Below are 21,422 nucleotides of genomic sequence, written 5' to 3'. Positions count from 1 at the left end.
GTTATCACATCTCGCATGAGGGGTTGGAAATGAACCAAGAAAAAGTGCAGGCTGTGCTAGAGTAGGAGGTCCCATGCACTAGGTAATAATTGCAAAGCTTCTTGGGCTTCACTAACTTCTATAGGCAGTTCATCCCCTCCTTTGCACAGATTACCCTCCCCATCACAAACTTACTGAGAATGAAGAGGGGGAACAAGCCAAAGCCCAGCCAGCCGCTAAAGTGGACAATTGGAATGCCAAGCCGCATTCAAGAAATTAAAAAGACTTTTTTCCGCGGAGCCAGTTCTGAAGCACCCAGACCCAGAGAGGCCATTTGTCATTCAGGCTGATGCAAACAATGGGGCGGTGGGGGCAGTTTTACTTCAGAAAAACAAACAAGGGAAACTACAGCCCTGTGCTTCCTCCACCATATCTACTGTTTACATGGAGCTCCACAGTGCATAATCTCCGACGGGGTCCAATTTTCCTCAAAGTTCTGGAGGGCATTTTTGGACCTTCGGGGCATGGACCAGGGTCTGTCATCATCCTCAAATAAATGGTGGGACAGAACGAATAAATTCAATATTGGAGCAGTACCTGCAATGTTTCATCAACTATTAACAAGACAACTGGACTGACCTCCTGCCATTTGCTGAAGTAGCATACACTCTAGCACAGGGGTCACTCCTTTTCAAGTAGCCACAGGGCAAGTTTTCAACCCCATGCCCAAATTGCCAAACAATGAGCCCACCATCCCTTTCCTTAAGGAATGGATTAAGCAGTTGCAAAACACTTGGCCCGTAGTCAGAAAAGCCTTAGATGAAGCCAGAGTAGCTTATAAGGTGCAGGCAGACAAGAAAAGAATGGAACCTAAACAGTTCAAAGTAGGGGACCGGGTATACCTGTCTACTAGGTTCCTTCAGTCATTACTGAATAAATTATTTGTGGGTCCATTCCCAATAAAACACACCATAAACCCAGACTTCCGGTGGATCTGCGCGCGCGATGGCGGCTACTTTGTAGCCGTCCTCCTGGGTAAGTGTTTGAATCGCTACGAACAGCGGCCATCAGCTGTTCAGCGGTTCAAAATCCCCCTCCCGGGCAAAGGGGGGGGGAAAGAGGGTTGTCTGAATAGTGCTAGAGCCATTCTCATGCACCCCCAAGGCTTTTTTGGGGGGGTGAGAGGAGTGCTCCCACGGAGTTCAGACTGTCTCCGCTTCCCAGCTGCTTTTGTCCCTAGGGACAAAACAAGCCGCTGCAACCACCTCCGCGATTAAAGTGATCTGGTGAGTTTTTTTTAGAGGCGGACAGAGCTGAGTAGAGGATTTAGCTTTTGCTTTCTTTGATTTTATTTGGATTTTAAGTTTAAAGATTTACTTTTACTTTTATATTCCCTCTTTTTATTTTTTTCCTTTTGTTGAAAGGGAAAGTAAAATGGCGATCGGCAAGCCTTTCGGGTTTTTTTTTTCCTTTGGGAAGGTAGAATGGCGATCGGCAGGCTTTTTTGTGTTTTTTTTTATCCTTTTCCTTTTTTTTTTAATAATTGGAACGGAATGTGGATTTGATTTTGATGTTGGGTTTGGATTTTAGAAGCATTATTATTTTTGTTTAACTTCTTTGTTTTGCTTTTTGTACTTTTAAAAAAATGGAATGGATTTTTTCTATTTAATTATTTTTTTCTTCTTCCCTTTTCTTTTTTTAACTCCTTTCTTTTTATTATAATGATCTCCTTTTGAAGGATTTTTTTGATTTTTTGGAGTTAATCTCTCTTTTTCTTTTGTTTAATTTTTGTAACTTTTAAGAAGGAGTAAAGATTTTTCTAAGATGGCTCCAAAGCATTCAGTATCTTTTTGTTATAATGATCTCCTTTTGATGGATTTTTTGAATTTTTTTGGACTTAATCTCTCTTTTTCTTTTGCTTAATTTTTGTAATTTTTAAGAAGGAGTAAAGATTTTTTTTAAGATGGCTCCAAAGCGTCCAGTAATTCCTACAGCTCCTAAGGTGGTTTCTTCTTCAGTGTTATCATCAGTGCAACAACCTAAATCAATAGCTTCACCCTCTTCCTTGGTACAGCCAATAATTGTGAAGGATTTGCAAGATATTATGGGAAATGTTATATCTCAAATTAGGGCAGAAATGAAAGAGATTTTAGAGGAAAATAATAAGATTTTGAGGCAAGAGATAGTTTTGGCTCTAAAAGGAGTTGCCTCTGTTCTTGAAAAGCTGAATTCTCATGTAGAAGAGGTAGCAGAAAAAGTGGAATTGATGGAGGGAAAATTTGAAAGCATGGAAAAAGAAATGGAAAATGAGATTCTTTTTTTTTTAATTGAAAATTTTTTAAATTTTACAAAACAAATCCCCTCCCCGAAACCCCCCCACCCTCCCATACCCTCCCCCCCTCCCCAAACCTCCCAAACCCTCCCCCAACCTTCCCAGAGTTGAGTACAGGCTTAGTTAAATTTTTTCAAAAAAAAGAAAAGAAAAACTTAAAACACATATAAATCCTAAACAAATCTAAATACCTTAAATTAAATAGGTTATCTTCTCTAAAAAAATAATAATTACAGTCCTTAAACACATTATAATATACTCTAAACATTTTCTAACATCATACTTATAATATTATTCATCATTCTGTATAAACTCCCTCCAAGACACAAATTTAAACATTACTTTCTTTGAACATCTATACATCTATATAAATCTAATCTCTCCCTCTTTCTTTATCATAAAACAAAAAAATAAATATATAAACTTTCATTATACCATTGAAACAAAACACTACTCTAAACCTTTTCATGTCATACTTATATTCCATCATTCTTTATAAACTCCCTCCAAGACACAAATTTGAACATTACTTAAAACTTAAAACTTAAAACATTAAGATCCCCTTATACGCATTTAAATCTTTACCAATAACAAATACTATCTTAAACACATTGTAATATACATCTTTACCAATAACAAATTGCATCTTAAAAAAATAATAATAATAATAATTTAAAAAAACCCAAACATTGAAGACATTATAATATACTCCAAACCTATTACTTAAACTTAAACTTCTTATCTAAAATTTTCATTCAGTCTCCATAATCTTCTGTCCAATAACCGGTTACGTCCACTATAAACACAATCCTTATCAGTCTCTCTTGCCCATAAGCATCAAAAGAAATGCGTTAAAATCTGCCCTTGAAGATCGCTCCAAAAAATTTGTAAGTCCTGGTTCTCCCACAAACTCAGGAACCAATACCTGTGAAGCTTCCTCAACCTCCTTCTTCTGTTGGTCTTTCTCTTTACGTTTATATGTTACTTTTTCTTTACATTTATACGTTACACAAGTCTCAGGAACCAATACCTGTGAAGCTTCCTCAACCTCCTTTTCTTTACGTTTATATGTTGGACAAGTTGTCTTCTGGTCTTTCATCTCTTGTGGAACTTCCTTGAGCTTCTTCTGTTGATCCTTTTCTTTACAGTTATATATTGCATAGGTTATCTTCTGCTCGTCCATCTCTACTTGTTGATGCCTCCCATTTTTAATTAATATAGACTCTTCAGACTGCAATTCTGGCATTAAAGGTTGCTCCAAAGAATTTATAAATCCTACTTCTCCCTCAGATTCAGAAACCAATACTTGTGGAACTTCCTTAAACTTCTTCTGTTGATCCTTTTCTTTACAATTATATGTTGCACAGGTTGTCTTCTGCTCCTCCATCTCTACTTGTTGGGGCCCCTCAAACTGCAATTCTGCCTTTTTTTCTTCCAAAGCTTTAAGCGTAGTAGGTGACGATGAGCATACCCCCAGGACCGAAGTATAAAAATCTTTTGCTTTAGAAACAGTATTAAGACTATAACGTATCCCCAGGTAGCTCACCACCATTCCAGTCGGAACATCCCATCTAAACAAAATTTGTCTCTTTTTAAGTTCGTCTGCTAAAAAAGCAAACTCCTTTCTTCTTCTTAAAATTTTTGGTGGGATCTCCTTTAAAATTATAACATCTTGTGAAGCAATTTGAAACCTCTTCTTATAAAAGGCTTGTATAATTTCATTGCGCAGGGATCTTTTCCCAAAGTAAATTACCACATCTCTTGGCAAATTCTTTTGCTCTGCCACCACAGAGTTAACTCTAAATGTCTGATCAATTCCACTAAGTATTTCCTCTTCTTCTCTATTCAGATTCACAGCAAAGTCCTTTGCCACCATCTCTCTCAAATCTCCTTGTACAGACTCATGTAAACCTCTGATTCTTAAGGCATATTCCATTTGTTTATATTGAAGCATATGAATCTCATCTTGAAAGTTTTTCATCTCTTTTTCCATACTTTCAAATTTTTCCTCCATCAATTCCACTTTTTCTACTACCTCTTCTACGCGAGAATTCAACTTTTCAAGAACAGAGGCAACTCCTTTTAAAGTCAAAACTATCTCTTGCTTCAAAGTCTTATTATTTTCCTCTAAAATCTCTTTCATTTCTCCCCTAATTTGAAGTATAACATTTCCCATCATATCTTGCAAGTCCTTCACCATTGTTGACTGTGGCAAGGAAGAAGGTGAAACTATTAATTTAGATTGTTGCCCTGATGATAACACCGAAGAAGAAGTCACCTTGGAAGCTGTAGAGATTACTGGACGCTTTGGAGCCATCTTAAAAAAAAACTTTACTCCTTCTTAAAAATTGCAGGAATTAAGCAAGAAAAATAAGAAATTAGCTCCATAAATTCAAAAGAAAATCCTTCAAAAGGGGATCGTTATGATAAAATAAAAATAAAAAAGGAGTTCAAAAAAGAAAAAGAAAAAGGAGGAGAAGAAAAAAAAAATTAAATAGAAAAAATCCATTCCATTTTTTAAAAGTACCAAAAAGTACAAAATATAAAACACAAAAATTAAACAAAAATAATAATACTAACACTCCATTCCTATCATAAAAAAAACAAAAAAGAAAAAAGGAAAGGGAAAAAAAGAAACACCAAAAATGCTTAAAAAAATAGAAAAAACGCCGGAAAGTCTGCCGATCGCCATTTTACTTTCCCTTTCAGCAAAAAGTAAAAAGAGGGAATATAAACGTAAAAATAAATCTTTAAACAAAATCCATATAAAGTCAAAAAAAGCAAAAGTTAAATCCTATAGTCAACTCTGTCCGCTTCTAAAAAAACTCACCAGATCTCTTTAAACGCGGAGGTGGTTGCAACGGCTTGTTTTGTCCCTAGGGACAAAAGCAGCTGGGAAGCGGAGACAGTCTGAACTCCGTGGGAGCACTCCTTTCACACACCCCCAAAAAATATTGGGGGTGCGTAAGTGGCTCTACCACTATTCAGACAACCCTCTTCCCCCCCCCTTTGCCCGGGAGGGGGATTTTGAACCGCTGAACAGCTGATGTCCGCTGTTCATAGCGATTCATTACACTTACCCAGGAGGACGGCTACAAAGTAGCCGCCATTGCCCGCGCAGATCCACCGGAAGCCGGAAAATGAGATTCTTATGCTTCAATATAGACAAATGGAATATGCCTTAAGAATCAGAGGTTTGGGAGAGTCTGTGCAAGGAGATCTGAGAGAGATGGTTGCAAAGGACTTTGCTGTGATTTTGAATAAAGAAAAAGAGGAAATACTTAGTGAAATTGAAAAATTATTTAGAGTTAACTCTGTGGTGGCAGTGCAAAAGAATTTGCCAAGAGATGTGGTAATTTACTTTGGGAAAAGATCCCTGCGCAACGAAATTATATAAGCTTTTTATAAGAAGAGATTTCAAATTGCTTCAAAAGATGTTATAATTCTAAAGGAGATCCCATCTAAAATTTTAAGAAGAAGAAAGGAGTTTGCTTTTTTAGCAGATGAACTTAAAAAGAGACGAATCTTGTTCAGATGGGATGTTCCGATTGGAATGGTGGTGAATTACCTGGGGATATGTTATAGACTTAATACTGTTTCTCAAGCAAAAGACTTTTATACTTCGGTCCTGGGGGTATGTTCATCGCCATCTATTAAGTTTAAAGCTTTGGAAGAAAAGAAGGTAGAATTGCAGTCTGAAGAGCCTATACTTATGAAAATTAGAAACCTCAGTTTGAGGGGCCTCAACAAGTTGAGATGGAGGAGCAGAGGATAACCTGTGCAACATATAATCGTTAAGCCTCACAACTATTGGTTTCTGAATCTGCGGGAGAAGTAGGATTTATAAATTTTTCGGAGCAACCTTTACGGGTAGAATTGCAGTCTGAAGAGCCTATATTAATGAAAAATGGGAAATCTCAGTTTGAGGGGCCTCAACAAGTCGAGATGAAGGAGCAGAGGACAACTCGTGCAACATATAATCGTAAAGAAAAAGAGCAACAGAAGAAGGAGTTTAAGGAAGCTTCACAAGTATTGGCTCCTGAGTCTGCGGGAGAAGCAGGATTTATAAACTTTTTGGAGCTACCTTTAAGGGCAGATTTCAAAGCACTTCTTTCGAGATTTATGGATAAGAGAGACTGACAAGGATGGAGATCGAATGAAAATTCTAGATAAGAAGTTTAAGTTTAAGTACTTAGTTTAAGTATTCAAAAGAGTACTGAGTCTGTGGGAGAAGCAAGATTTACAAACTTTTTGGAGTTAGCTTTAAGGGCAGTTTTCAAAGCACTTCTTTTGAGGTTTATGGACAAGAGAGACTGATAAGGGATGTGTTTATTGTGGATGGAATTTGTTATTGGTAAAGATTTAAATGTGTATAAGGGAATTCTAATGTTTTAAGTAATGTTCAAATTTATGTTTTGGAGGGAGTTTATAAAGAATGATGGATAATAACATAAGTATGATATGAAAAGGTTCAGAGTATATTATAATGTGTTTAATGATTGGGTTGTTTATTATTATTATTATTATTATTATTATTATTATTATTATTATTATTATTATTATTTTTAAGAGAAGATAACTTGTTTAATTAAATGTACCTAGATTTGTTTAGGATTTATATGTCTTTTAAGTTTTTTTTTTTTTTGATAGGAGAAAAGATTATGGAGATTGAATGAAAGATAAGAAGTTTAAGTATTTAATTTAAGTATTCAAAGAGTATTTAGTTTTAATGGTATAATGAAGGTTTATATGTTTATTTTTGTGTTCTAGGATAAAGAAAGAGGGAGAGATTAGATTTTATATTGTAGGTATAGATATTCAAAGAAAGTAATGTTTAAATTTGTGTTTTGGAGGGAGTTTATACAGAATGATGGATAATAATATAAGTATGATACTAGAAAATGTTTAGAGTATATTATAATGTGTTTAATGATTGCAATTATTATTTTTTAGAGAAGATAACCTATTTAATTTAATGTATTTAGATTTGTTTAGGATTTATATGTGTTTTAAGTTTTTCTTTTCTTTTTCTGAAAAATTTTAATTAAGCCTGTACTCAGCTCTGGGAAGGTTGGGGGAGGGTTTGGGGAGATGGGGGAGGGTATGGGAGGGTAGGGGGGTTTGGGGAGGAGATTTGTTTTGTAAAATTTAAAAAACTTTCAATAAAAAAAACACACCATAAACCCTGTCATAGTGGAATTGGAACTCCCAAAACCTTTAAGGCAAATCCACCCCACATTCTACTGCAGCCAGTTAAAACCTGAAATAACCTTGCCTTTAAGGCCAGCAGCTCCCCCTGCACCTCTACCCACCATGGTAGAAGGTGAGCAACACTTTGAAATTAAAGAAGATTCAGCCAAATATCATGGGGCTAAGCAGTACCAAGTTGCCTGGAAAGATCTCCCAGCCTCCCAAAACAAATGGGTTCATAAGAAACATGTTAGAGCCCCCCAAACTGCTCAAACGTTTTCCTGTTCGTTATCTTGACAAACCTGAGTAACTTATTTTTCTCTTTTTCATTCCTATTTTATTATTTTCTATCTCCAGGCAGACTTCTCATTTTTTTAAGGGGGCAGCATGTCAGAAACCCCTTCAATGTTTCTTTTAGGACTCTGCCATTCTAATGGAAGGGGAGAGGCTTTGCTCTGTTGGAAGAGGGCTTATGGATGTATTTCCTCTACTTTGTTCCCTCTAAATTTTGATGTATCTCTTTGGGTGTGAAAAAGGGAAAGGAATGTGCCTTATCTCTACTCCATTGTGAGATCCAGTGAAGTGCCTGAGAACCGTCCCTTATCAGCTCCGGTTCCCATAACAACTTTGCACCTATGGATTAGTTGAATGTGAACTCAGCAGGCAATTGAACAAGGTTTTCCACTTGTCCCCCTCTCTGACCTTTACATGATAATATGCCTCCTGCAAGTCCAATTTAGTAAAGTTTTTGTCCTTGACCAGGTGGGCTAGCATGTGTTTCATCAGAGGCCGGGGGTAAACATTCTCTATACACACTGTGTTTAGCCCTCTTTAGTCCACACATAGATGAAGGGTTCCATTCTTCTTTTCTCCAAACAGGACTTGAGCTGCAACCCAGGATCATGCTGGTTGAATGAAGCTTCAGGCTAGGTTTTTATCAATGAACAATTGCAATTCCTCCAGCTCTCTGCGTGTCATTAAGTATAGCTTTGGCTTTGGCAGTTTGACACCAGGTAGGATTTCTATAGCACAGTCACTAGGTCTATGGGGAGGAAGTACATCCGAGCCCTCTTCTCTAAACATATCTCTGAGATCTCAGTATTCCTTGGAGCAATATGCAAGGGAGGTCCTTCCCTTGCATAACAGCCTTTAGTTTGGCTTCGGAGTTCTCACCTTTGTAAGTTTCCCTTAGGCCCGGGAGGAGCAATTTATTTGAAACTTTGACAGTCCTTTTCTCCAATTCATGTCAGGGTTCCATTTTTTTTTTAGCCAGGATAGCCCTAGGACTAGGGGTCTTTCCATCCCAGGGGCTACTATGAAGCTCAAGACTATAGGTACGGTGGCAAAAGTCGCTGGAATGCCTCCCATGACAGATATGTCCAGTTGACAGAATGCCACTGGGACCTTTAACTGGCTCAGTTGGATTCCCAGTTTCTTGACCAATGCTGGATTTACCGAGACCTTTAACTGGCTCAGCTGGATTCCCAGTTTCTCGACCAATGCTGGATTTACCAAGCATCTAGTGTAGCCTGAGTCTAGTAGGGATCTTAGATTAGCTTTCAATCCTGACTCAGGGAAACTCAGTTCTATAGGAACAGTGACTGGGATGACCAGGTCATTTACCAGGGGGTCGTTGTTGGAGTCAGTGTCCGTTAATCTCTGGTCGTCATCTGGTGGGGTCGGAGTTCCCTTTGCTCTTTTGGGCAATGGGGTGAACTCCATAATCTCCATTCCTTCCAGTGCTGTTTCTTTGACTTGTGGCTGCACCTTGGTGAGTTTTCCCATGAGGTTTGGGCTTGTTTTCTTGGCTGGATGGCCAGTTTTACATTCTGCTGCTTGGTGCCCTTCCTGGCCACATTTAAAGCAGGTGGTGGATCTGCCTTGTGAAATTTGGGGTTTGGTCATTTCCCTTTTCTCTGGAGGGGGTCTTTTCCAGGACCTTGCTGCGCAGTATTTATTTCAGGTTTGGTCGATCTCTACTTCCTCAGCTACCACATGCCAGTTATGTAGAGTTGCAGGGGGCCTCCTTGCCACATAAGTGTTGTACAGTTCATCATTCAACTCATCTTTAAAACAGCTGACAAGGATATTTTCTGGCTAGTCAAGTTGGCATGCCCGGTTGTGGAACTCCTCTCTGTACTCCTCCTCAGCTCTACATCTCTCCCTTACTGTTTTAATGCAGTCTCTTGCTTTTCTTGATAGCAAGGGGATCCTCAAAACGGCAGCGGAGCACTGTCATGAACAATCGAAGTTCCTCAGTTCAGAGGCATTTGCATTGTGGAGAATCACCATCCAATAAACTGCTGCTCCTTCCAATGCCAGTATGACACACTGCCTCTTGGCACCCTCGTTGGGGATTTCTGGTCCATATTCCTGCATGTAGGTCAGGACATGGGCCAGGAAGAATTCCAGCTGCTGGGAGTCTCCATTGAACTTCACCCAAATTTTGCAAAGAATGCTCCCCCGGAACTTCCTCCTCCCCCCTCCAACAGAATGGCAGGCCACCCAAAAGGGGACCTGATAGAAACAGATCCAACAAAAAAGAAGAGTTGTATTACATGTAAGAAATCAATACGTGTAGAAAAATACACAAAACCAAGGAAGAAAACCTTCTTGAATGCATTTGGGTGAATGTTAGAGGAAAAAGAAATGACATTGCTATAGGCATATATTACAGGGTACCCAACCAAGCAGAGGAAATAGATTTTTGCTAATCAGTTTGCTAAGGTGTGCAGGAAATACACTATAGTAATGCGGGACTTTAACTACCCTGACATTAAGTGGGAAACTAACTCTGCAGCAAGTGGAAGATCAAATAAGTTGCATGTCTGATCAAACATTGAGATCAGACATACCTATCTGGCAATTTTGTCATCCAAAAGGTAGAGGAGGGAATTGGAAGGTCAGCTATATTCATATTAGTCATATTAGTTTGACTAATACTTTATTCATACTAATAGGCATGAAATGATTAAAGAGGTGAAAGTTGTAGGAACTTTGGGGAATGAACATATCATACTAGAATTCAACATAATGCAGGCATAGCTAATTGAACAAAATCAAACTAGTGTTTTAGAGTTCAAGAGAACCAACTTCAATAAACTTAAGAGATTAGAAGGATTCTGTGGATGGGAATCCTAAAGAGAAAAACAATTCATGATGCTTGAGACATGAAAAAATGAGATTATAAAAAGCCCAATGAAACACAGTACCAGAGAGAAAAGGGGGGGGGAGGCGAAAGGCCCCAGTTAAAACCAGCATGGTTGCATAAAGAGCTCACTGACAAACTGAGGGACAAAAAGGAAAAGTATAAAAAATGGAAAGAGGGACACATAATTAGAAGAGAACATCAAAATGTAGTCTGAATCTGCAAGGTTGGAAGCAGAAAAACTAAAGCTCAGAATGAATTAAGACTTGCAATAAATGCTAAAAATAACCAAAACAATTCTTTCAATATGTAAAGAATAATATAATCAAGGAAACGATAGGTCCATTAATGGGAAAAGTTAGCAAGATAGTAATGGGCAGTAGGGAGAAAGTGGTTAATTCTTTCTTTGCATCTATCTTCATGCTAAAGGGGGAAAAAGTCCAACTTATCAAAAGCACCATGGGAGATAGAACAGGAATGCAGGTCAAAATAAACAAAAAATAGACATATTTGTGAACACATAAAAATGAACAAGATAATTAAAAACAACTGTGCCAAATAAAATGTCATGGTTCCAATAGATGAAAACCGTTTAAAAGAACTTCAAGAAAAAACTTTCTTCCTTAGAGAATATTTTATTTAGGAAATAAAATATCAGCACTTATGTAGGTGAACCCAAGACTAAAAATCCCCTCCTCTTGGTTACAAAGACACTATTGCAATTCCCACCCCAAATTGCTGTCATAAATCACATTCACCAATTGTTACAAAACACGGGCTCTCCTCCCAGCTCTCCAGCCCGCCAAAATGTTATCAGCACTGACCTTGATTTTCACACATATAAATTGTTTTGGCTAACTGAAAACTACACATCCCCCACCCCTCTTCCTTCATCTAACATCTCTAAACTAAAATGTGGCAACAAAGACAAAATGAAAATGGCTTCAGTTCAGTTTGTCACGTTGTTGACATTTGGCTCCCCTTAAAAGAAAGAAGAAATCCTGCAAATCAAACAAAAGACCAAAAGTTAAGAATCCCCCCTTGGTTTGTTCGGATGTTTATCATAAAATTTATGTATAAGTCTGTCAGTTTTCACATCAGTACACTTCACCCAGGTGGCTTTTGAAAATGGATATCCCTTCCACTGCACTAAATATTGCAATTTTCCTTTATACAATCTTGCATCAAGAATGTCAGAACTCATTCCTATACTTGGGAGGGGAGAGATCTATTTTATTTCTTTTTATTTCTTGCTGAGGGTTCTGCTATTCTACGGAAGGGGAGGGGGGAAGATGGTTCGGTCTGCCAGTTGAGAAAGGCTGGTGACCTCTGGGTTAATCCTTTCAACTAGGAAGCGCCTTAGGTGTTTCCAACATGAACAAAAGCAAGTAACAATGACTATGTAACTAGGTACTGTCCTGGTGCATATGAAAAGGATCATGGAATGGCTACTGACTTTAATGGATAGATTTATGTATTTAGTTATGATTATATTGATATGTTTAAAATATGTTGCTTTTCGTTCTTTAGAAACCTAATTTTTGGTGAAATAATGACTGCTGGATCTATTTTAACACCTCAGATTATACCACTTCGAATTTCAAGTAGCAGAGCAAAACATGAAATAGATACAAATACTCTTGTTGAAATGAAATCAGGTATGTTTACTATGTGAGAACATATGCTGAAGTTATTTGCATATACATGTCAGCTTGGCCCTGATTCACACTGTTGACTCCGTTTCTTGAAGTGAAAGCTTCTTTTACTAAAGTCAAGTGGTTACAGCTAAAGCAAAGCTGGATCTGAGTATTCCCACACAAATATTACAATTTTTCCTTTCCCATTGGGCCTCCCCCCTTGGCCAGTCTGTCAGTGTCCAATAAAATCTCTTTTTAATGTTTTGGGAATGGTTTTGAAGGTTGGTGCCTCTCTGTTATAGATTCACATACTGTTCTCAGGCTTCATCTTTGATCAGCTGGTATCATCCAGATCAACACGTCTGGTTCTTGTCACCCTGTCATCCCCCCTCTTTTCCTTCTCATTCCCATGCCCATTCCTTACTTTCCCAATTGCCTCTCTCATCCCTTACATTTTATGGCAGGATGCCAGCAAAGCAAAAGATGCTGAAGATGGCAGGCCTGATACACATACACACAACTTTATACTTATTTCAAATATTTCATTTAAAGATTTCTGAGTAATACTAAATAAACATTAATATCGTAAAATATTATTGTAAAACCAAACAACCGCTCCAACAACTCAGCAATGATATTGAAAACACTAAAACAAGGACAGAAAATAACATGATGTAAAATTATGATCTGAAGATTTTTATGAAACTGACAGAAGATTCTTAGAGAATAAGTAAGAGAGTCTGCTTTTAGAAACCATTGGATAAAACCAGTGAAACAGATAATTGGGTTGTCGGGAATTCAAAGGCCTCTAGAGGAAAAATCTTTCTGGAATAAGCAACAAAGGGGTGGTTAAGGTTTTGATTTCAAAAAATTACTAAGGAATTAAGGGTCCATATGGATTTGAAATAAGATTTTGAAAATAATTATAAAAATTATTCTCATGAGAAAATGCCTTTGTTGAATTCTCTTTTAAAAACACAATAGAATGAGACTTTGAAGGTTGGACTACAGGAAATTAGAAGGAACTAAAAATTACAATAAAAAGAACACTTAAATTTTACTTATTAATACAGAATGGAGCAAAATACTTTAACATTTAATGTTTTGAAAAGTATTTTTAAACAATGGACCCAAAAGTTAATTTTAAGAATGTCTGTCTCTATAGAGAGACTGGATTTAAAAGATGTTATTAAAAAAAGAACAAGTTTTACTAGGCAAGACTAAGACTGATCTGAAAGTGGATTTAAAAATCACAAGATACAACAAAGTTATGAAAAAAGATGCAACACTGGGCATACAAAAGAAATTGGCTGATGAATAATTAAAATAACTAAATCAATAATTAAAAGAGATATAAAGATAATAAACCAAGAGACTGACCTGGACAATTTTCCTATATTGGATTTATAAAAGAGGCTTGTTAAAAATCTGAAGAATTTTGTGAGTACAAAGGAAAAAAATGGGGGAGGGAATCAAGTTCTAGAATATTATTTGAAGGGACTAATGATCAAGATGTTGAAAGTTAAATAAAGGAATATAAAGTTGGTTTATTTGATCAAAGTTAAAATAGATATGTTTTTATCACTGATAGCTCATAATGAACTTTTTATGGATCTGGACTAAAATGATGTTTTAAGGATGTGTTTCTAGATAGGATATGGGATGTAGGAAGAAGAGGTTGTTGTATTTTAAGAAGAGGTGATAAGTTTCTAAAATTGTTTATATTTGTGATGAAGTGGAAAGTCATTTATATATTTCTTTTAAGTTTCTTATTTGTTTTCTATTTTTTCAGCATCTTTTTTTAGGTTGTATTAGTTTTTTATTGTTGAAATTGTAATTTTTAATAAAATTACTATTAAAATACATAGAATTTCAATAGGCCATTTTGGATGTAATGAAAAGGAGAAATGTCAGCTACATAGAGATGACACCATACCCCCCCAAACCCTGATGGTGAATGGACAAAATAAATTCTTGTGGAGTTCCACAAATCAAGGTAGAACTAGTTTGCCTTTCTGTTCAAATTTGACTGTGAACTTACATCTTCCAGTTGAACAGGATGTCAGTCCAAGCAGTGCTATAGATATGCCATATTATATAATGTATTACAAATAGAAAATCAATTTTAAGATTTCTTTCTAAACATTAGAAATAATTAATATCTTTTACACAGATTATGTTAGTCAAACTTTAGGACATATAGAGGAGCAAAATTGGTAGCAGGCTCTGAGGTTAAAAAAAAATGGACCTATACAGCGCACATTGTAGGGTTGCCTACAAATAAAACAAATATGGTTGTTACCATAAGGGTCATCTTACCCCTTGTCTTTCACAGAAAAACCATTGTTTCAGTGTCCAAATAATATATGCCATTATAATTAAAGGCAAAATGAAGACTCTGTAGATTAAATTGCATCTACTTTTAAAGTCAGAAAAGCCATTTCTTCATTATATTGGAAACTGTATCAAAAATAACATACCTTCATATGTGATGGCTTGTCCAACAGTTCACAGAATTCTCAGTCAATATTAACTGCATGATACAGCCTTTCATTAAATATGTTTTCTATACCCTTAAAGTCATACTTGTTTGCCTTTTTCAGTGTTGCTGATATTTGTTTTGGGTTATTTTTTTCCAAAATCAGCTATTTTTTTATATAGTACAAAAGGAAGAATTACAATCTCATTATATGCAATGATCCCAGACTGATAAAGATTCAGGACATTGTTGTTGGAACAACCATCTGTAGGCTTCTTCATTAGTAGAAGAAAAGCTATCAATTTGCCAATTCACAGGAAGGCGATTAAAAAAGAAAAGCATCTCTACCCTAAAATACTTTTGGAATGTATTGGTTTTACACAGAAATAGACAGAATTTTTATAACCTCGTATCTTCATAAGAAAGCTAGTTTGACACAGTAGTGAAGGCAACAGACAACCAACTGAGAGACTGTGAGTTCTAGTTCATCTTCAGGTACAAACCCAGCTGGATTACTCTGAGCCAGTCATTCTCTCTTAGCCCTAAGAAGGAGAAAATTGCAAGCCAATTCTAAAAAAATCTTGTCAAGAAAACTATCCTGATGCCTTAACCACTACACCACATTGTCTCTAGGTATTATTACAGACATTATTATTTAGCAAATGCTTAACTTTCTAGTAAGGTCTCCTATATTTTCCAAACTATTTTCCAAAGCCTATAATTTCTTTTCCTTTTTGGTAAGGTGACCAACTTTTTTACAATGAAAAGGAGGACACAAATAAATTGAAGAAAAAAATATCGTAAATAAAAGAAACATTTTATTCATTGCAACAATAATACAGAATACACTATAATATAATAAATGCATAATAAAAACTATTTGCAACAATAACATTTTATATTGTAATTATGCTTACATGCCGCGCCCCCGCCCGCAGCCGCCCCACCAACACTGCTGCCCTGCTGTGTAGAGCGGGTCCCACGGCTCCCAAAGCACCAGCTGCACCAGCTCCAGCCCCGCGGGACAGCCCTCTGTCAACACACCCCACCTGCAGCCGCCCCGCCACATCACCACCCACCCTGCACAGCCCCGTGTACTGTAGAGCAGGCCCTGCGGCTCCTACAGTATTGGGGGGCAGCCAGCCACTACTGCCCCTCACATTCCCGCCCACAGCAGCCCCACTGCCCCTTCCTCTTGTGCCCACAGCTATTACTGCCCTAGCAGGGCCGAAGATCAAGAAAAAGTTACCATGGCGTCGCCACTCCAGTCTCCTCCAGGTATCTTCAGGACTAACTAGGACAGTGATTCTCAACCTGTGGGTCGGGAGCCCATTTGGGGTCAAACGACCATTTCACAGGGGTCACCAAACAACGCAGTCCGCCATTTTTCCCCCCTTTTCCTTAGCTGTGCTACTCCCTTTTATTCTATTGGCTTTTGAAAGCCAATAGAATAGCCTCTCTTGAATAGAGTCTAATTCTATTGGCTTTTAAAAGCCAATAGGAATTGTCCAGGCTGTCTCTGCCCTGCTGAACCCGCCAAAAGTCCCATTCTGCAAACGGTGCTGCGCAGTTGAGTAGTCCTCAACTTACGACCGGTTGAGTAGTCCTCAACTTACGACCGGTTGGGGTCGCGGCATTAAAAAGGTTGAGAACCACTGAACTAGGAGATGGTGTAGTTGGGTAGCAGGGAGGGGTGCAATGTTCCTGCCAATCCGCCTTCGCTGCAGACAACTTACATGTGCAAAGTTTGCCAGCCGGGTGTTTTGGCGTGCTCAGCAGCAATTCCTATTGGCTTTCAAAAGCCAATAGGGGAGTAGCCCAGCTCATGCAAAAGTTGAAAAAAAAAACATCAAAAAAGGTGTCGGAACGCCGTTCTGAGCGTTCTATGAGGAAAAAAAAAGCCCTGCAGATTAGTTTTCAAATATTGAAAAGAAGGACACGTAGGAGGACACTTTTCGAGGGAGGACAGAACTCACAAAAGGAGGACTGTCCTCCCTAAAGGAGGACAGTTAGTTACCTTATTTTTGGACATCTGTGACATAAATGTTTGCCCTGTTTTTTGTTTTTGTAAATGAATGTATAATGTCTTATTGAAAGAGATGATGTGGATTTCCTTATTACTGTCTTTCAGATACACGTGATGTGACCATACATTTTACTATTGATGGAAGTAAACCACAATATTTTAAGAAGTTTGATTATAGACATCATAATACTTTTAAGTATAAGGAACCAATTACATTACCACCTGGGAAAATAACCATCAAGGCATTGGCAGTTACAAAGTAAGTATCTTCACTATGTACAGGTAGTCTTCGAAATATGAACAGTCACTTTATGGCTATTGAAAGACGTCCACCCAAGCTATATATGCCCTTGTTTTGAAGTTATGGCCGCTGCAGTGCCCCCATCATCATTCACCTTTACAACTGACCACAGGGATGCTGTAATGTTCCCTGCCTCTCTCTCCCCGTCCCTTCCCTCCAGGAAACTGCAGTGCTTGGGGCTGCTCTTCACATGCCTATCCCCCATCGCATACTTACCTTTTGAAGTTTTCCAGACCTCATGTTGCAGAAGAAGGGCAGGCCATTCATCCTTTCAGAAGTTTTGTGAAGTGCTACGCATTAAGGCAGCAAAATGGAGTGATTGCTGCCTTAATGGGATCTGCACAACGCTACAGAAATAGAAATCTCTGAAAGGCTGAGCAGACCATGTTAGCGAAGCAGAATAGGTTGCTTGGTCCCTCAGCTACATGGCACAATTCCAGAAGTGGCTGCAATGTTTTCAGTGGCCGAAGTGTTTTCAGTGCGATGAAGCAATCCATCCCAATTCTCTGGAAGACCTTTAAACGGTAAGTGATGAGAAGGGTGTTTGGCCTGGTGGGGTGGAAAGTGGACTTAAGGCCTGCAGGACCTCAGTGGGAGTGGGAAAAGAAGTATGGGGACTCAAGAGATGGGAAGCAGAGGACAGGCTGTCTCAGGTAGTGGGGGAGGCTTTGGGTGGGCTAGGGACCCCTGAGGAACCTTGAGCTCTATTTAACAATCCACAAATTTATTTAATGGCCACATCAGGGAGAGCAGGGGTAAGTGTTATTAAACAAGACCGTTTAGCTTAAGGGCCTTGCAACGTGCCACTATAATGGGAAGGCTCCATTACAGTTGTATCTCGAGGACTTGTAATTCCTACTTTGAATAAATGTAGAACTGAGTTTTCCTTTGTTCAGAGCTTAGAAATGAGATTTTTGACATGCATAATTTGTTTCGCTTTTTATGGAAGAGATATTTAGTAAGGGTGGTTTTACTATATTGGAAGAAGAATGTGTATACATGTAGTGGTGCTCATAGGAAATCATTTCCGTAAAATATTCTTTGCCTGATCACCCTATGTTAATACACAAAGCCTTATTGCTAAATTGCTATTTTGTAGAAATTTTCCTTACTGATTATTGATGCTACTTTCTGATTCTATATTTTGTTAACCCCTGTTACTTATAGTAGGTATCAACGATAACATCAAGATTTCTTAAAGTCTATGTTAGAATAATAATTTTTATAGGAACAATTACAAAAGTGCTAATCACCTATATATGTCATAATTAAAACATGATTTTTCAGATCTGTTGTTCAATTTGCATTTTTCTGGAAGTTTTCATTCTTTTTGATGAAATAGTAGTATTTTTGTCTTCACCTTAGCAATGCCAAACAAGTATAGTATGTAAATCCTATCTAGTCTTATAATTCAGGGTTGTGTTTTGAGACAGACTTTTATTCTGAAAAATGGCAATCCAGAAGTCTTTAAAAAAAAGGATTTATATTTTACTCTTTTTTTGTCTGTCGTGAACTTTACACAATCTCTTCTCTTTGTCTTTCAAAAGAAGCTTCTTAAACTTTTTTGCCAACTGAATTTAGATCATTTCACTTTATGGTACACTTTAACTAAAACCACTGGCCATGATTTTGTTTATGTTTTCCTAATAATTCCCCCTTCCAGCAGACTCTGGGTACAGAACATGAGAGGAGGAGCAATTATATAGTTGAGCTACTCCTGCAGCAGTATCTTTGCTGATTTAGTTTTGTTTTCAAACCCACAGATGTGGTGGGATATGAATCTGGACACAAGGTGGTGATAGGGAGACTTACTCCATTCCATGTGCATTAACCTTGATCTCAGTCAAGCCTTCTATATTTGTTCTGCATTTGTTTTGGAAAAAAGATTGCCTACTGAGCATCCACTATAAAGGGGGCTGGGATATCACCCAAAGAAAGAAATTGGCAAGTTGGAGTCAGCTATACAGTAGTATGCTGTATTATCTAGAGCAGCGGTTCTCAACCTGTGGGTCGGGACCCCATTTGGGGTCGAACGACCATTTCACGGGGGTCGCCAAACAACGCAGTCCGCCATTTTTTCCCCCTTTTCCTTAGCTGTGCTACTCCCTTTTATTCTATTGGCTTTTGAAAGCCAATAGAATAGACTCTCTTGAATAGAGTCTAATTCTATTGGCTTTCAAAAGCCAATAGGAATTGTCCAGGCTGTCTCTGCCCTGCTGAGCCCGCCAAAAGTCCCATTCTGCAAACGGTGCTGCAAGTTGTCTGCAGCGAAGGTGAGCTGTCTGGAACTTTCCACCCCTCCCTGCTGAGCAACTACTAAAAATGTAAGTAAAAGAGGGCCAGGGGTGGGAGGTGGGAGGCCGGCGGCTGCAGGGAGGGTTGCTAGCGTGCGTGGGGCCTGGCGGGTGCCTTACCTCCCTTGGGCTGGGCCAGCTGGTGGGCCAGCCGGTGGTCGGCCTGCGCCATCTGCTGCTTGCCAGCTACGCCTTGGCCGGCACAGGGGGCGGCACCACGCATGCGCGTCACTCCCGGGCAGGGAAAGTCCTCGACTTACGACCGGTTGGGTAGTCCTCGACTTACGACCAGTTGGGTAGTCCTCGACTTATGACCGGTAGGGGGTCACGGCATTAAAAAGGTTGAGAACCATTGTTCTAGAGTGATTTTGATGGGTTAGTACTTTATCCATGATTAACGCTAAATCACACTTATTATACTGTATAATGCAAACATGGTAATAACTTGAATGATGATATTTAAAAATGTAGTTAAGAGAGTGGTAAAGAGAGCTGAGAAGATTATAGGAAGCTCACTTTCTGTGATTCAGGATACTGCTTATAAGCACTATATACTTAGAGCTCAAAGCATTGTTAGAGACCCCACACACCCACTTCATGGTCTGGTTGTGTTGCTACCCTCTGGGAGGAGATTTCAAAATATTTAGAGCAGAACTACTAGATTCTGTAACAGCTTTGTTCCTTATGCCATCTGTCATGTATATGTATACATTTGAACTAGACTGTGATGTTTCTCTGTGTCATATGTGTGTGTATATGAGTATATGCATAATGGTATTTTCTGAGAGCTGAATGCAACGAAATTTCATTTTAATGCATGCTGATTAGTCTACATTTAAAGTGACTATAAAGTTTTTATTCCATTCTATGCGGTTGTAGTAAATCAAAAGGTTAGTTATAAATATGTTAAGATATTAAACATATTAGTTTATTTGTTTTATCTGTGCCATTCTCAGCAGCTGATAGTTGCTTTGTCAGGACTCAAGAGCTAAGTCAATAAATAGGAGATTACCAGGAAATTCTTGAGCTATAAATAATTAGAAGAAGGCAATGGCAAGCCACCATTTTATATTTGCCAAGAAAACCAATTTCAATTTGAGACTGTCTTTACCATTTTTTTTAATTATGTAATATTAGAGAGCCAATAAAAAAATAAGGTTTGTCATCTCTGTTAAGTTACTTATATGTGACTGAAGTGCTGTTCTTTTTTAGGCTATACATTATATAGGTCTTGTCTAATTTATTTATTTTGTTAAACTTATTTGCTACCTAAACCACCATGGAGCTACTTTAGGCAGCCTACAGTAATAAAAAGAAAGAATAATATTTGATTCTTAAATTACAGAGATTACAGAGAAAGTGCCATTGTAACAAAAGTATTTGTAGTAGAACATGCAACTTCAGACCCTCATGACCTTGATAAAGATGAGAATTTCCTGAATTGTCTCACTAGAAAGGTAATTTTTGTAAGATTTGAAAAATCTATTGTAATGTGTTCTAATACTGGTATAATATGATCATTTTGCTCCTGTGTATATATCCATTATTATTGTTAAAAGAAATCAGGGATTTGGAAACAGAGTCACTAACAATAATATCAGAAATCTTCTGTTTAAATGGGCTTTGAGACTTCGTACTTACTGAGCAAGTTTTGCTTAAATTACTTTCTTCCTTGAAACTTACAAATACGTTTTCTTCTAGCTACCCACATTAGCCCATAGGATTTAAGCCATATTTTCATTACCAGTTTGATAATTATCCTGCTCCACTCTGCCTTAGTGAAGCCCAATGTAGAATATTGTCTTCAGTTCTGCAGTTCTACCTTAGTCAAGCCCAATATAGTTCTTCAGTTCTCCACAGTTTAAAAAAAACTCCCCCCCCTTTGAATGACCAAGGGGTTCTTTTCCAACTGCCATTGAATTGATAATGTTCAGCATCTTTTTTTTAATTTTTCTTTTATATTCTGTTCTTTGAACTATTTTTTTTATTTGCTTTCTCTTTTTAATTCACTTTTATAATCAGGATGTTTGGAACAT

The 21,422-nt window shown here is 37.9% G+C and overlaps 1 protein-coding gene across 13 annotated transcripts in view; it reads left to right on the top strand.

Annotated features, from left to right (window-relative positions):
- DZANK1 (double zinc ribbon and ankyrin repeat domains 1) overlaps positions 1 to 21,422 on the top strand; it is a 113,559-nt gene that overhangs the window by 21,464 nt on the left and 70,673 nt on the right. For 11 of the 13 annotated variants that reach the window (XR_005554629.1, XR_005554628.1, XM_039326163.1 and 8 more), the window contains exons 2-4: positions 12,180 to 12,307; positions 16,897 to 17,050; positions 20,732 to 20,843. Coding sequence is in view for 11 of the 13 variants with exons in the window: in XM_039326163.1 (XP_039182097.1) it covers positions 12,202 to 12,307; positions 16,897 to 17,050; positions 20,732 to 20,843 (372 nt within the window). In the remaining 2 variants the exon portion in view is untranslated. Of the gene's footprint in view, positions 1 to 8,380; positions 8,515 to 12,179; positions 12,308 to 16,896; positions 17,051 to 20,731; positions 20,844 to 21,422 lie in introns of all 13 variants that reach the window. The other 2 variants (XM_039326156.1, XM_039326159.1) reach the window with 2 other exon arrangements.

This window comes from Crotalus tigris, unplaced genomic scaffold (assembly GCF_016545835.1).
Source record: "Crotalus tigris isolate CLP2741 ecotype Arizona unplaced genomic scaffold, ASM1654583v1 scf7180000024339.11422700, whole genome shotgun sequence".
Taxonomy (NCBI): domain Eukaryota; kingdom Metazoa; phylum Chordata; class Lepidosauria; order Squamata; family Viperidae; genus Crotalus; species Crotalus tigris.
Note: the sequence above shows the minus strand (reverse complement) of the source record. Positions and strands in the feature narration are given on the sequence as shown.